Source organism: Garra rufa, chromosome 18, assembly GCF_049309525.1.
Source record: "Garra rufa chromosome 18, GarRuf1.0, whole genome shotgun sequence".
Classification (NCBI taxonomy): domain Eukaryota; kingdom Metazoa; phylum Chordata; class Actinopteri; order Cypriniformes; family Cyprinidae; genus Garra; species Garra rufa.
In genome coordinates, this window is record NC_133378.1 from 14401973 (window position 1) to 14417146 (window position 15174).

The 15174-nt window shown below is 33.5% G+C and overlaps 1 protein-coding gene across 1 annotated transcript; it reads left to right on the forward strand.

Moving 5' to 3' along the window:
* Positions 1-2211: 2211 nt before the first annotated feature.
* Positions 2212-9646, forward strand: rab5if (RAB5 interacting factor). The gene is made up of 5 exons (XM_073823565.1): positions 2212-2452; positions 3731-3834; positions 3924-4053; positions 8639-9302; positions 9438-9646. The coding sequence occupies exons 1-4, from the start codon at positions 2345-2347 to the stop codon at positions 8678-8680; spliced, it is 384 nt and encodes a 127-aa protein (XP_073679666.1). The 5' UTR covers positions 2212-2344; the 3' UTR covers positions 8681-9302; positions 9438-9646.
* The last annotated feature ends 5528 nt before the right edge of the window (positions 9647-15174 follow it).

The window sequence follows — 15174 nt, forward strand, 5'->3', positions numbered from 1 at the left end:
GCAGAGGCTTTATAATCAAGAATGTACAAATATTTACTTTTAAAATATTTTTTTTCCTATAAAGTAATGTTACATAACCTGACGAGAAACGCTGTTGTTTAATTCAAATGTGTTTCTTAAGTGCATTTCACTGTAGCTTGCTTTTAAAGAAGAAATGTCAAGCAATCAAATAATTGTGATTTAATATATTATAATAATAGTTAATAATAAAAGTCTTTAAAAAGGTTTTCCGGTCAGTATTTAGAAAGCAGAATGACAAAAGTGACCCTGAACTACAAAACCAGTCATAAGAGTCATAAGCTTTCCATTGATGTATGGTTTGTTAGGATAGGACAATATTTGGCTGAGATACAATTATTTGAAAATCTGCAATCTAAAATATTGAGAAAATCGCTTTTAAAGTTGTCCAAATTAAGTTCTTAGCAATGCATATTATAATTAAAAAATAAGTTTTGATATATTTACAGTAGAAAATTTACAAAATGTCTTTATGGAACATAAATGGACCCATACCCGTGCTACTTGAGACTGGTTTTGTGGTCCTGGCTCACAAATTCTCTGCTAGATGTTTTGAATTATTTATTTATTTATTTATTTTATCAGTCAAAATAAAATACATTTTCTAAAATTCTGTCAAACTCTCATCGGACCCTCTAGCGCCCCCTTGCGACCACGATTGACCATTTCAATTAGGGTTACATATAGCGGTCACATTAATTGAGTGCGAGTCACCAATACTTGTGATTAATACCATATTCACAATATAGCACTGCCTTCAGAATCCACTTGTTGCTTTTTATAAAATTTTCTGCATATTAAAAAATATTTAGGACACAACTTTAAAGCCTGTCGCCTCACATAAGCTTTATCTGCCACTATTTAGGCCCACACTGGAAACTTTACTTGAAAAAAATTAATAAATGAATGAATAAAATAAAATAACGATTCCTGATATTCGCCCCGAGTTCTTGTAAATACAATGCACATTTTACTTAGTAATAAAATAAATAAAATACATTTGATGTCAAGAGTTTGCATACACCTTGCAGAATTTGCAAAATGTTAATTGTTTTAGCAAAATTAGAGGGGTCATACAAAATGCATGTTATTTTTTATTTAGTACTGACCTGAATAATATATTTCTCATAAAAGATGTTTATAGTTCATCAGAGAAAATAATAGTTGCATTTATTAAAATGACACCGTTCTTGATTCTTAATACTGTGTTGTTTCCTGAATGATCCACAGCTGTGTTTTTTTTAGTTTAGTGATAGTTGTTCATGAGTCCCTTGTTTGTCCTGAACTGCTGGTCTCCAGAAAATCCTTCAGGTCCCACAAATTCTTTGGTTTTTTAGCATTTTTGTGTATTTGAACCCTTTTCAACAATAACTGTATGATTTTGAGATCCATCTTTCCACACTAAGGACAACTGAGGGACTCAAATGCAACTATTACAGAAGGTACAAACGCTCGCTGATGCTCCAGAAGGAAAACAATGCATTAAGAGCCGGGGGTGAAAACTTTTGAACAAAATTAATTATTTTGCCTAAATATCATATTTCTTCCCTTCTGGAGCATCAGTGAGTGTTTGAACCTTCTGTAATAGTTGCATATGAGTCCCTCAGTTGTCCTCAGTGTGAAAAGATGGATCTCAGAATCATACAGTCATTGTTGGAAAGGGTTCAAAAACACAAAAATGCTGAAAACCCAAAGAATTTGTGGGATCTAAAGGATTTTTCTGAAGAACAGCAGGCAGTTTAACTGTTTAACAAGGGACTTATAAACAACTATCATTCAGTATTAAGAATCAAACATATGTAAACTTTTGAACAGGGTCATTTTATAACTTCAACTATTTGTAAACGCCTTCTTATGTGAAATATATTATTCAGGTCAGTACTAAATACAAAACAACATGCATCTTGTATGATCCCTCTTATTTTGGTAAAATAATTACCATTTTATACATTCTGCAATGTTTATATAAACTTTTGACTTCAACTATATGCAAATGAAGCTAAACTCATTCATGTAATTCATTTACTAACACTCTGTGATACTGCAGTAATCATCGCTTTCCTGTGGAGGGCGCAAGTGGCTGGACGCATGCGTCCGAGACCCGTTCTGCGCTCTGATTGGCTGACCGAGTAGACGTCGCATTCGCTTATTGGATGCTATGGCAAGGTCATGACTTCGCCGCGCATGCGCAGAGCCAGTTCCCCGAGCTGTGTCAATGTGGGGCGAGAAGCAGCAAATCTGACCGTTTGCAGAAGGTTTTACAATCCCGATCAAGTCTTCAAACATCGGATTGACTGTTTTATCGTGTGTGCAGAGACGGAACATCATGACGAGCAGCTCGAAGCGGAAAGAGGATGTTCATGTGGCTAACGGAGGACTAAAGCAGTCCACATGGAGCAAAGCCATCAGCTGTAAAGCAGTGTGGGACGAGAAGGTCTGCTTTACACTCTTGTCTCAGTCTGTAGTCATGTATTTACGATATGTATGTATTATAGTGTGTTTTAACAGATGCAGATGTGTGTATGTGTGAATGTTGAGTTGTGATGTTCACTATTTAGGGTTCAGGGGTTTAGGTGTCCTGTTTAGGGATTGATTGGGCTCTTTAACGGATTACTACTGGCATGTGCTGCTCCCCGTTTATTAGCATAAATATTTGACCCTGGGCCACAAAACCAGTCATAATGGTAGATTTTTGGAAATCGAGATGTTTACATTATCTAAACGCTGAACAAATAAGCTTTCCATTGATGATTGATTTATTAGGATAGTATCTGGCCGAGATACAACTATTAAAAAATATGAAATCTGAGAAAATAGCCTTTAAAGTTGTCCAAATTAAGTTCTTAGCAATGCATATTACTAATCACAAATTATGTTTTAATATATTTGCGGTAGGAAATTTACAAAATATCTTCATGGAACAGGATCTTTACTTAATATCCTAATGATTTTTGGCATACAAGAAAAATCGATCATTTTGACCCAACAAATAGACCCGTTCTACTTAAAGGAGTAGTTTACGTTCAGAACAAGGATTTACAATGTACTCAGTCATCCAAGATGTTCATGTCTTTCTTCTGTTAAAAAGAAATGGTGTTTTTTTTTGAAAAAAAATAAATAAATAAATAAAATTTAGGATTTCTCTCCATATAATGGACTTCTATGGTGCCCCCGAGTTTAAACTTCCAAAATGCAGCTTCAAAGGACTCTAAATGATCCCAGCCGAGGAAGAAGGGTCTTATCTAGCAAAACGATTGGTTATTTTTATATATACAACTTATATAGTTTTTAATCTCAGGCACTCGTCTTGCTGAGCTAGACAAGACAAGCATTTGAGGTTAAAAAGTATATAAATTGGAATTTTTTTTTTTTTTTTTAGAAAATAACCCATCGTTTCACTAGATAAGACTCTTCTTTCTCTGCTGTGATCATTTAGAGCCATTTAAAGCTGCATCGTGGAAGTTCAAATTCATAGAAGTCCATTATATGGAGGGTTTTTTTCCTCAAAAAACACAATTTCCTTACAACTGAAGAAAGAAAGACATGAACATCTTGGATGACTGAGTACATCATCTGTACATTTTTGTTCTGAAAGTGAACTACTCCTTTAAGACTGGTTTTGTGGTCCAGGGTCACATATATATATATGCATGCTTTTTTGTTATGCTCTTTCATACATTAGTTATGCATATTGTTGTTTTATTGATTGCAGGATGAGTTTTTAGATGTCGTCTACTGGTTCCGGCAAATCATCGCTGTCATATTGGGCGTAATATGGGGTGTCGCACCTCTGAAAGGGTTTCTGGGAATAGCCATGTGAGTATAGCCAAGTCCTCGACCTGATCATCATGAAATCATAAAGTCATCATCCGTGATTTATGATCGCCGGTGTTTGTTTCCTGCAGATTCTGTATCATCAACGCAGGAGTCCTGTACTTGTACTTCAGTAGTTTCCAGCAGGTGGATGAGGAGGAGTACGGAGGAACATGGGAGCTCACCAAAGAAGGCTTCATGACTTCATTCGCTTTGTTTTTGGTAGATACATTTTGGCTTTTTCCTGTTAAACCTGTTTGAACTGATGCTTTGTAGAATCACTCAAAATAGCGGATTCTTGTTTGTTTATATATTTATTTATTTAACAATGACAGAGTATAAACTTTAGGGGGGAAAAAATGGAGTAAATACACTACTAGTCAAAAGTTTTTGAACAGTAAGACTTTTATTGTTTTTTAAAGAAGACTCTTCTGCTCACCAAGCCTACATTTATTTGATCCAAAGTACAGCAAAAACAGTAAAATTTAAATATTTTTAGTATTTAAAACAATATTTTAAAATGTAATTTATTCCTGTGATTTCAAAGCTGAAGTTTTAGCATCATTCCTCCAGTCTTCAGTGTCACTTAAGAAACTCAAAAAACATTTATTATTATTATTATTATGTTGAAAAAAGCTGAGTAGAATTTTTTCAGGTTTCTTTGATGAATAGAAAGTTCAGAAGAACAGCATTTATCTTTTGTAACATTATAAATGCCTTTATCATCACTTTTGATCATTTTAAAGCATATAAAGCTAAATAAAATTTACTTTTTTTAATTTCCAAGTTTTTGAATGATGTAGTGTATAATGTTACAAAAGCTTTTTATTTCAGGCAAATGCTGATCTTTGGATCTTTCTATTCATCAAAGAATCCTGAATAAAATGTATTGATCCGTTTTAAATATTGATGATAATAATAATAATAATAATAATAATAATAATAAATGTTTCTTGAGCAGCAAATTAGAATATTATAATGGTTTCTGAAGAATCATGTGACACTGAAGACTGGAGTAATGATGCTGAAAATGTAGGTTTGATCACAGGAATAAATTACATTTTAAAATATTTTCAAATAGAAAACAGTTATTTTAAATACTACAAATATTTCACAACGTTACTGTTTTTGCTTTGGATCACATAATAATAAATAAAGGCTGAGCAGAAGAGACTTCTTTTAAAAACATTAAAAAAACTTTTGACTGGTAGTGTATAATTGGAATTACAAACTATTAGCATTGAAATGAAATAATTTCTTATTTTTACTTTTTTATAATTTCATTATACACTACTACATGAAAGTTTGGGTTTGATTGTTTTAAATTTATTCACCAAAGCTGCATAAAAAAAACAGTAATAAGAGTAATATAATGAATTGTTAAAATGTACAATAACAGTTTTCTATTTTAATATATGAATATATGAGTAAAATGTAGTTTATTCCTGTGATCAAAGCTAAATTTTCAGCATCATTACTCCAGTCTTCAGCGTCACATGATCCTTCAGAAACCATTCTAATATGCTGATGTGCTGCTCAGAAAACATATTTTCTAAAACTTCTTAATATTTTGTGGAAATCATGGTACATTTGATGAATAGAAAGTTCACAAGAACAGCAATTATTTAAAATAATCTTTTGTAACTAAAAAGTCTTTATTGCCACTTTTGATCAATTTAATGTGTCCTGGTTGAATAAAAATATTATTATTATTTTAATCTTACTGACCCCAAACTTTCGAACAGTAAGTGTACACGAGGAGTGCGGTAAGCACTGTCATAAATGCTTATTAATATGAATACGGTTAATTTTGCTTGGTAGGACAAAATTAGGTAGACTTAAAGGGATAGTTCACCCAAAAATGAAAATGTTTGATGTTTATCTGCTTACCCCCAGGGTGACTTTGTTTCTTCGGTAGAACACAAACAAAGATTTTTAACCGTTGCAGTCTGTCAGTCATATAATGGCAGTCAATGGGCACCAAATCTTTAAGAGTAAAAAAAACATACACAGACAAAACCAAATTAAACCCTGCGGCTCGTGACGATACATTGAGGTATAGTTCCACTGTCCTGCTCAATACAGTTGAATGTTGCGATGGATCAAAGGTAAATAGTGTTGGGTTCGAGTCCACCTAAGTTGAGTCCGAGTCGAGTCAGAGTTTAACTAAACACTACTGTTTGTCAGTATCTTAACCTTGTTTTAACCTTTACAACTAGAATAAGGCAATGACAATTTAGATGTAACAAAAGCAAACCTCTATTGCATATTGCCATTTATATTTTTGATTTCACACCATCTCATAATCAGTGTCCTGCTCAGCAAACTTAAAGTCATGTAACAGAAGTTATAGCTGACTTGATTTACTGTGACATATTTCAGAGTGAAACAGCTTTTAGAATGTGAAAAATTATAGGACTTGACTTTATTTGTTGTTATATAGTAAATATATAAATTCAGTGGGGTGGGTAGGAAGCTTAGTGAATGAGACCTGAGGAGCAGAAAATGCACCTCTTATCTCTGATTGTGGCTGTGTTTTGGGTTTTATATGACGGATGGTTAGACCTTAGACAGGATAGATGGCATTTAAAAAAATATTGGTTGGAAAATGAGGCTGTGAGGGTTAATGACAGTTTTTAAGTAGCAGTTTATGGATGCCATGGAATAAAAGAGTAAAAAAAAAAGTCAATTGAGATTATATTTTAAAATTCTGACTTTATTTTCCCAATTCTGAAATTATATCTCGCGATTCTGATAAGAAAAGACATTCTCCCTTTTCCCCTCAGCTCAAAATCGTGAGTTTATATCCCACACTTCTGCCATTTTTCCCTTCAGAACTGACAAACTCACTACTGTTGAGTTAAATTGAGTTAAGTCCGAAACACAACATATTAAAAATGTCTAAATTGTGAGATAAAATAGTTAAATGTAATATGATGCAGTCTGCTGTCGCTTTAAAGGATAACTATTGCCAGAATGCAACCTGGGCTGTTTTTTTTTTTTTTTTTTTTTTACTGTAAACAAGACAAACTTATATCTAAAAGCATAATTACGACAAACAAGCCGTTTTTGAGATTGAGCGTGATTTGGTTTTGTGGTCAATGGCCGGTGAATGGGAGTACTAGGGGCATAACTTTGAGCGCATCAAAATCGATATTTTTACAACACTAAGAAGGCTCGACACACCATGAAACTTTGCTCGAAGTATCGCCTGGGTCTCTACACATGAACTCCAGCATTGAGAACATTGTTTGTGTACACAGAGTTTACTAAAAAGAAAGGTTTTGAACAACTCACTTTCACTGTTTGCGTTTCCGCTCGCGGCCGTCTTGCCAGTCAAGAGGTGTCTATCTCCGAATGCGAATGAATGGACTCCATAGGATGAAATATTAGGTTTAAATGAGGCTCGTTTTACAACTAGAAGGTTCATATTGATTTTCACTTGCGACAAAACAATGAATTAGCCGTGCATTTATATGGAAATATGCTTTAGGAGCTATCCATCTTTACTCTCCTCGCATTCGGAGATCGACACTTCTTGACTGGCAAGACGGCCGCGAGCGGAAACCCAAACAGTGAAAGTGAGTTGTTCAAAACCTTTCTTTTTAGTAAACTCTGTGTACACAAACAATGTTCTCAATGCTGGAGTTCATGTGTAGAGACCCAGGCGATACTTCGAGCAAATTTTCATGGTGTGTCGAGTCTTCTTAGTGTTGTAAAAATATCGATTTTGATGCGCTCAAAGTTATGCCCCTAGTACTCCCATTCACCGGCCATTGACCACAAAACGAATCACGGTCAATCTCAAAAACGGCTCGTTTGTCGTAATTATGCTTTTAGATATAAGTTTGTCTCGTTTACAGTAAAAAAAAAAACAGCCCAGGTTGCATTTTGGCAATAGTTATCCTTTAAGACCGGATGCACATCATATATTTTGACACATCTGTATGTCTCTCAATTGTTCAAATTCACTCAAGACAAAACCGACTGCATTTCCATGAATACTCTCCAAGACGGTGCATTTTGACATTACTTTTCGTGTAAGTGTGTAGCAATAACATGCAAAAGAAAACTTAATTCAGCATTTGCATGTATGCAAAGAAACCAGCAGGCTTTTGAGTTCTGGCAAGACTTTTAAACATGCGCAAATTCTGAATGTCACTTTCGTAATAATGCATCGAGTCAGGAAAATTTCCGTCAACTGTCCCTGGACTCTGCAATAATTCCCAAGTCCGAAAAGCTCGAGTTGGAGTCAAAATGCATCCGAGTCTGCTAAAAATTGTACTCGAGTACAAGTCCGAGTGCCCCAACTCTAGTAAATAATGATATAAATCATTAAATCATAAATCATAAATAAATCATAAATCAGTGTCTCGCCACGAGCCGCAGGGCTTCTTTTGGTTTTGTCTGTGTATGTTTTCTTTACTCTTAAAAGATTTGGTGCCCATTGACTGACAGACTGCAACGGTTTGAGTTTAAAATCTTAGTTTGTGTTCTACTGAAGAAACAAAGCCACCTACATCTTGGATGCCCTGGGGGTAAGCAGATAAACATCTGCTTTTATAAATTTTTTTTTTTTTTTTTTAATTTTTGGGTGAACTATCCCTGCAAATCGTCAGTTGAAATGTGATTCAGTATCAGATCTGTTTTTTGTTATAATAAATATACAATAATAAATATTAGTTAATTTTAAGTGAACTAATACAAGTTTGTCAGTGTGCTGGTGTTGGGATTGATTCAGGTCTATTTCTAACGTTGTCATTCTCCAATCATGTGAAGTTTCTAATAATGCTGTGTTTGTTTCCAGGTGGTCTGGATAATCTTCTACACGGCGTTACACTACGACTGAGGACTGCAGGAAGCCCATAGTCCTGGAGAGACAGAGACGGACATTTATTTAATGTGATCTGGAAGGGCTGGATGGAGCTACGTTTCCAAGGCGTCTGTATGTGTTACCAGCAGCATGCGTGAGCCTTGAGGAAGAGGTGCATCGTGGGTACAATGGGTACATGTTAATAACCTTCTCGAACCCAGGGCTCATTGAATTCTGAAGCTGATGTTGTCCAGTGCACTGCCATGGCTAATGGGTTGATAACTGTTATTTCTGTTCGTCCTCTCTGCTTTGTCTTGTTTGGTTGCCGCCGTGTCAAACAGGATTTAACTTAATTTTACGTTTCTTCTTAGTTTTTCTTTCACGATTAGCTTCCAACACGGATTGTCTTACTCTGTTATGACCAGTAAAAATCAAATAGGAGTGTGTAAATTCTGTACAATTCATTTTATTGAATCCATAATGTATTAAAGTATTTCTTATGTCTTGTTGACGTAACATACTGCTCAGTATTTTATAGTGTATTCATGGAAATGCGAATGATCCGTATGCCTGATGTGAGTAATGAGATGTACCTGAGGCTGTAGAGAGACTATTTTCTGGCTGAGATGTTTTGGAGAATAAAATAAAGCTGGGCTTTGTCCGCCCCACACTTTTCAACAGACGCTTCTGACGGACTTCTGATGGCACAAATCCAGTAAAGTTGTTTGTTCAATGACTCTGTTGACAGAAGTGCTGGATTTCTGTTGACCTTTATAATATATAACTCCTAAAGGTGCGGTGACATTGTGAAATTTTGCAGGCAGAAAAGCCTTGTCTGTTGAAGTGGTGCTCACACATAAGACACTTTCAAACCAAGCAGCCTCCTGTTGATAATATTGCTACTATTCATTTAATATCTTTTGCGGCGCACAAGCTGTGACCATCATATGCAGATATGGATGGATTAATAAAATCAGTTCTTTAACAGAGTTAAAAACAGCTGCAATTATTTATTTATTTGGTAGATGTTGCCATCTTAAAAGGCAGTATTAAACTTTTATTATATCGGATTGATTACGCAGTTCTGAGTAAAAGAGGTTGTCCAGTTTATAATGTAATTTATTCCTGTGATCAAAGCTGAATTTTTAGCATCATTACAGTCACATGATACTTCCGAAATTATTCTAATATTTTGGTTTGCTGCTCAAAAACATTCATTATCATTATTATGTTGAAAACAGCTGAGTAGATTTTTTTTTTCTAAAATTCAGAAGAACAGCATTTATCTGAAATAGAAATCTTTTGTAACATAAATGTCTTTATCATCACTTTTGAGCAATTTAAAACATCCTTGCTAAATGAAAATATTAATTTCTATAATTTATTTTCCAAAAAACAAACTGTCTAAAATCAAAACAATACCTGTTCTTGTCCTAGGACAACTTTGATTAACTTTTTTAAACAACTTCAAATGTCGACTACTATCTATCTATCTATATCTATATATATATATATATATATATATATATATATAATTATATAATAAAATAAATAAACTATATAATAAAAGCATATACTCCAAGATTTTGAATGGCATAGTGTATAATGTTACAAAAGCTTTTTATTTCAGATAAATGCTGATCTTTGGATCTTTATATTCATCAAAGAAGCCTAACAAAAATTCTGAACTGTTTTAAATATTGCTATTAATAATAATAATAATAATAAGAGGTGTTTTTTGAGCAGCAAATCACCATATAAGAATGATTTCTGAAGGATCATGTGACACTGAAGATGAGTAATGATGCTGAAAATTCAGCTTTGATCACAGGAATAAATTACAATTTAAAATATATTCAAATATAAAGCAGTTGTTTCAAATAGTAAAAACATTTCACAATATTACTGCTTTAGCTATATATTTTGGATCAAATAAATGCAGGCTTGATGAGCAGAACAGACTTTTTTAAAAACATTACAAATCTTACTGTTCAAAAACTTTTGGCTGGTAGTGTATACACATCTAGTTTGAGGCACAGATGTAGCCTACTCTTTGGATTGTTTTTTTCACATTTTCTAATAATACAAATTTATATGATTTCATATGAATATCATGTAATCATGCTGCTTTTTGGCGGAAAACGCGGCACTCTTCGTGTGATACTGATTATGAAATGACATATATATATATTATATTCATATTTTTTTCTACCCCCGTATCATAAGTGGTCATTCTAAATGCAGTTTAATAGACTTTATCATGCAGTGAAAAAACGCACTGTAAATTTACTTTAACGTGTAACTAACGTTAGTCTACTCTTCATCACATAACGTTAATGTATTCGTGCACTCTGTCAGTTAGGTGTTTTGTTTGTTTGTTTTTGGTTTTTTTTGCGTTATACAGGATAATGTGAAATCCCACATCGTTAAAACAACAACATTATAAGACGATATATATCGCACACCCCTATCAAGAGACACCAGTAAAGGCGTGAATTCAGTTATTCGTCAAAACACAATGTAATGTACGTGAATCACATGGAAGCAGATTAGGCTCATTAATAATTCACGCAAAAGACCATAGACTGTAAAAAATAAGGACGTAGTGTCCGTGACGTCATCCGTAGGTTTCTGAAGAGCGATTTTGAAGCCCGTCGCCATCTTGGAATCGCGTCATCGCGCGTCACTCCAGGATAATCGAAAATGGACAAGGCCCCCTGAAATGATCAGATTTTCATAAACAAGCACTATTGGCATGGCATCTAATTTATAAACATAACTTTAGTCCTCACAGTTACTTTATTTGGAATAATGGTGATATTCTTTATAAAAATAAATCTTTATTTTCCCCAAACTGGGTCAATAATGATATTATTTTAGTTTCTCAGTTGTTAAAGGTCCCATATTGTCAAAATCGAAATTTCCTGGCTTTTTTCATGATAACCGAGGTCTAGGGGCTATGTAACTACCATATGAGTTTCAAAGCAGTCAATCCACAGTAAACTGCACACAGCCTGCTTAAAGTAGCTGTTCGTTTTCACGAGCCGCTGTGACTTCCGTAACGATGTGACGTCCGATCTACTCAGTCACCGCCTTCAGTCACCACCCCGGGCACCAATCACATCCCACCCTCCTTTTGTCAAACCCAGACAACAACGCATCCATTCCATTGTTGAGCAACAACAACACGAAAACAAGTCGAGAAAACCCTGTTCAGTCCATGGATGTCAGGAAACAACATCATTGCACAGGCTTCAGAACAACGTTAATATAAGAGACCAGAGGCACGTCAACTTCAGCCTCTTTCACACAGCGATTCCGGTAAATACACGGATAATGTTTCCCATGATTTGTTCCGGAGTTGTTTGATTTGGTTCATTCACAGTTGTTTTCCGGAATCTGTGTATGATTTACACACAACCCATAAAGACATGTGACGTTTGGATGTGAGATGTAATGCGACGCGTACGATTCACTAAACTGAAACTAACCTGAACAAACTGTGCTTCAGCGCTGATAGTGAGGAGCTGGCTCTGCCCGATCGCTGCTTCATTCCACTTTGCACGTATTTTTTCGTCGTGAAGAGTCGCAGGGTAACGTGCATCATCACTACAACACTGCCTTTATGATTCTGGCTTTTGTTCACACAGCGCTCGTTCCCGTAATTTTCCAGAATCAGCGCGCATTGTGAAAGGGGCTTTACTGAAGCAACAGTTTTGTAGCTTAATGCATTCAGTGTTTGAAAAATAAAAAACATTAATGATCATTCTGAAATATCCTGTTGAGTATCAGCAGGCTAGGCTCTCTCTATTGCTCTGAGCTGGCTTACAGCATACATGCCGTAGTTACCTGTGGTTGGCCTGGCTGTGCATCACTCAGAAAACAACAGGCCAATCAGAAGAGAGGCTCATGAATATTAATTAGATGGGCCAAAATCGACCTGTTTTTGACAGAGCTCCTAAAAAAGGAGCTGTAAAAATATATTGAGATGGATTTTGGCACTTATACCGCAAATATATATTCTTAAGGACATCAACAACTAAAATAAACCTCCTGAAATGTGTACAATATGGGACCTTTAAACACTGATGGGTACTTATATTCTTATTCAGAGTTTTTAAATAAATATGGTATTCCTGTAACTCCTCGAGAATTTGCTATTGTAATGGATGCCATTCCTTCTGGGGTCATAACTCTTCTTAAGAACTCTGAAAGACCCCAGTCTTCTTTGTCAATGATTCATCCTTTTGATACAGTGGCTGGGAAAATTTGCTTTTTATCTACCTCTTCTGGTCGAAACAAAAGAATAAGACAATTGTTTCAAGATGAGATAACTTCTCTTCCACATGTTGTGTCCCACTGGAATGGCTTATACGAAAACATTCCATGGAAAAAAGTGTGGACCCTGTCATCCAAGTATTTAATAACTAATAAGTTAAAGGATGTTTCTTATAAATTACTTCATCTCTTTTACCCCGTTAAGCTTTATTTGAAAAAAAATGTTTCCAGATACTGATTCTTTATGCTCATTTTGTGGGGATGTAGATGAATCTATGTCCCATCTCTTTTGGAATTTATTTTGGAAGGATTTTTGTTTTTTTGTACGTTCTTTTACTTCACAGAGTTTTGTTTTGTTGTATAAAGATGTTTTATTTGGCTGTCATAGCTTTTCTAAAGAAGACAAGGACCAATATTATTTGACAAACTTATTTATTTTTCTTGCCAATTTTTTTTACACAAATGTAAATGGCAAAGTACTAAGCACTACTTTCCTGTTTTCTGTAAGGACCTTAAATCCTACCTTGATATTCTTCTTACATCCAGCAATTCCAAAGCCCTTAAAACTGTGGCTTTATGTCATCCCAGGTGAAAAAAAAATATACTTAAATGCAATGAAAATACACTTAAATACCCGCAAATACATTTTTAGTACATTGTTATTTTTTTGTGTTAAAAAAAGTGTGATGTTTATACACTATGAATACACTAATTAAAAGTATGTTTATACTTCAGTAGGACTTAAGTACACTTGAAAAAAGTATACTAAATACCAGTAATACTTAAATAAATTTTTAGTGTACTAAAATAAAGTATACTACAGAAAAAACATGCAAAAGAGTTGTATTAGTGTGTTTTTCAAAAGTGTGCTTTAAATGCTTTAAACATTAGTTGATTATTAGTAGACTGTTTACATACTAATCCTAAGTTTAAAATAAGTTAATATATAAAAAATCTATTAGTAATGTATTGTAGTAGAAATATATTTTCTCAAAAGTTGTACTTAAGTACACTTAATATGAATGCATTATTAGCACTAACACCTAAAATGATTTTGAGTGTGGTAATTTTAAGTTTACATTAAATTGATTTTATTAAAAATCTATTAGTAATGTATTGTAGTAGAAGTAGATTTTCTCAAAAGTTGTACTTAAGTACACTTAATATGAATGCACTATAAGCATTAACACTTAAATGATTTTGAGTGTGGTAATTTTAAGTTACATTAAATTGATTTTATTAAAAATCTATTAGTAATGTATTGTAGTAGAAGTACATTTCCCCAAAAATTGTACTTAAGTACACTTAATATGAATGCACTATAAGCATTAACACTTAAATGATTTTGAGTGTGGTAATTTTAAGTTACATTAAATTGATTTTATTAAAAATCTATTAGTAATGTATTGTAGTAGAAGTACATTTCCCCAAAAATTGTACTTAAGTACACTTAATATGAATGCACTATAAGCCTTAACACTTAAATTGATTTTGAGTGTGGTAATTTTAAGTTATATTAAATTGATTTTATTAAAAATCTATTAGTAATGTATTGTAGTAGAAGTACATTTTCTCAAAAGTTGTACTAAAGTACACCTAATATGAATGCATTATTAGCACTAACACTTAAACTGATTTTGAGTGTGGTAATTCTCCCAGGTTAAAAAAAAGTGCACTAAAATACACTTTATTTAAGTATACTTAGTACACTTTTCAGTAATGTACTAAAAGTGCTCTATTTTCGCGCACTAATTTTGTACTTATTGTACTAAAAAATAGTATTAAGTATATTTTAAGATAAACTTAATACCATCTAAGTGTACTCAACTGTGCTATTTTGAGACACCATGAAATTGAACTAAAATGTGCTTTTAACATACTATATCTGTATTTAAAAAAACAGATTTAGTTACAACTAGAAATACACTTGAACCCTCATTTTAAACATTTATAAATATATTTATGACTAATTTAATGTATAACAATAATATATTAAAAGAATATACAAATTGTGAAAAAAATGTGCTAAAATACAATTTAAGTACACTTAGTGCACTTCTCTAATGTACTTAAAGTGCTCTATTTTCGCGCACTAATTTTGTACTTATTGTACTAAAAAATAGTATTGAGTATATGTTAAGATAAAATTAATACCATCTAAGTGTACTCAACTGTGCTATTTTGAGACACCATGAAATTGAACTAAAATGTGCTTTTAACATACTATATCTGTATTTAAAAATATATATATT

What these genes read in the sequence shown, in the direction of transcription:
- rab5if (XM_073823565.1), top strand. Translation starts at nt 2,345, where the DNA reads ATGACGAGCAGCTCGAAGCGGAAAGAGGATGTTCATGTGGCTAACGGA. An exon ending in GGGTTTCTGGGAATAGCCAT is followed by an intron (nt 3,835 to 3,923) that starts GTGAGTATAGCC and finishes TGTTTCCTGCAG; the next exon opens with ATTCTGTATCATCAACGCAG. An exon ending in CTTCATTCGCTTTGTTTTTG is followed by an intron (nt 4,054 to 8,638) that starts GTAGATACATTT and finishes GTTTGTTTCCAG; the next exon opens with GTGGTCTGGATAATCTTCTA.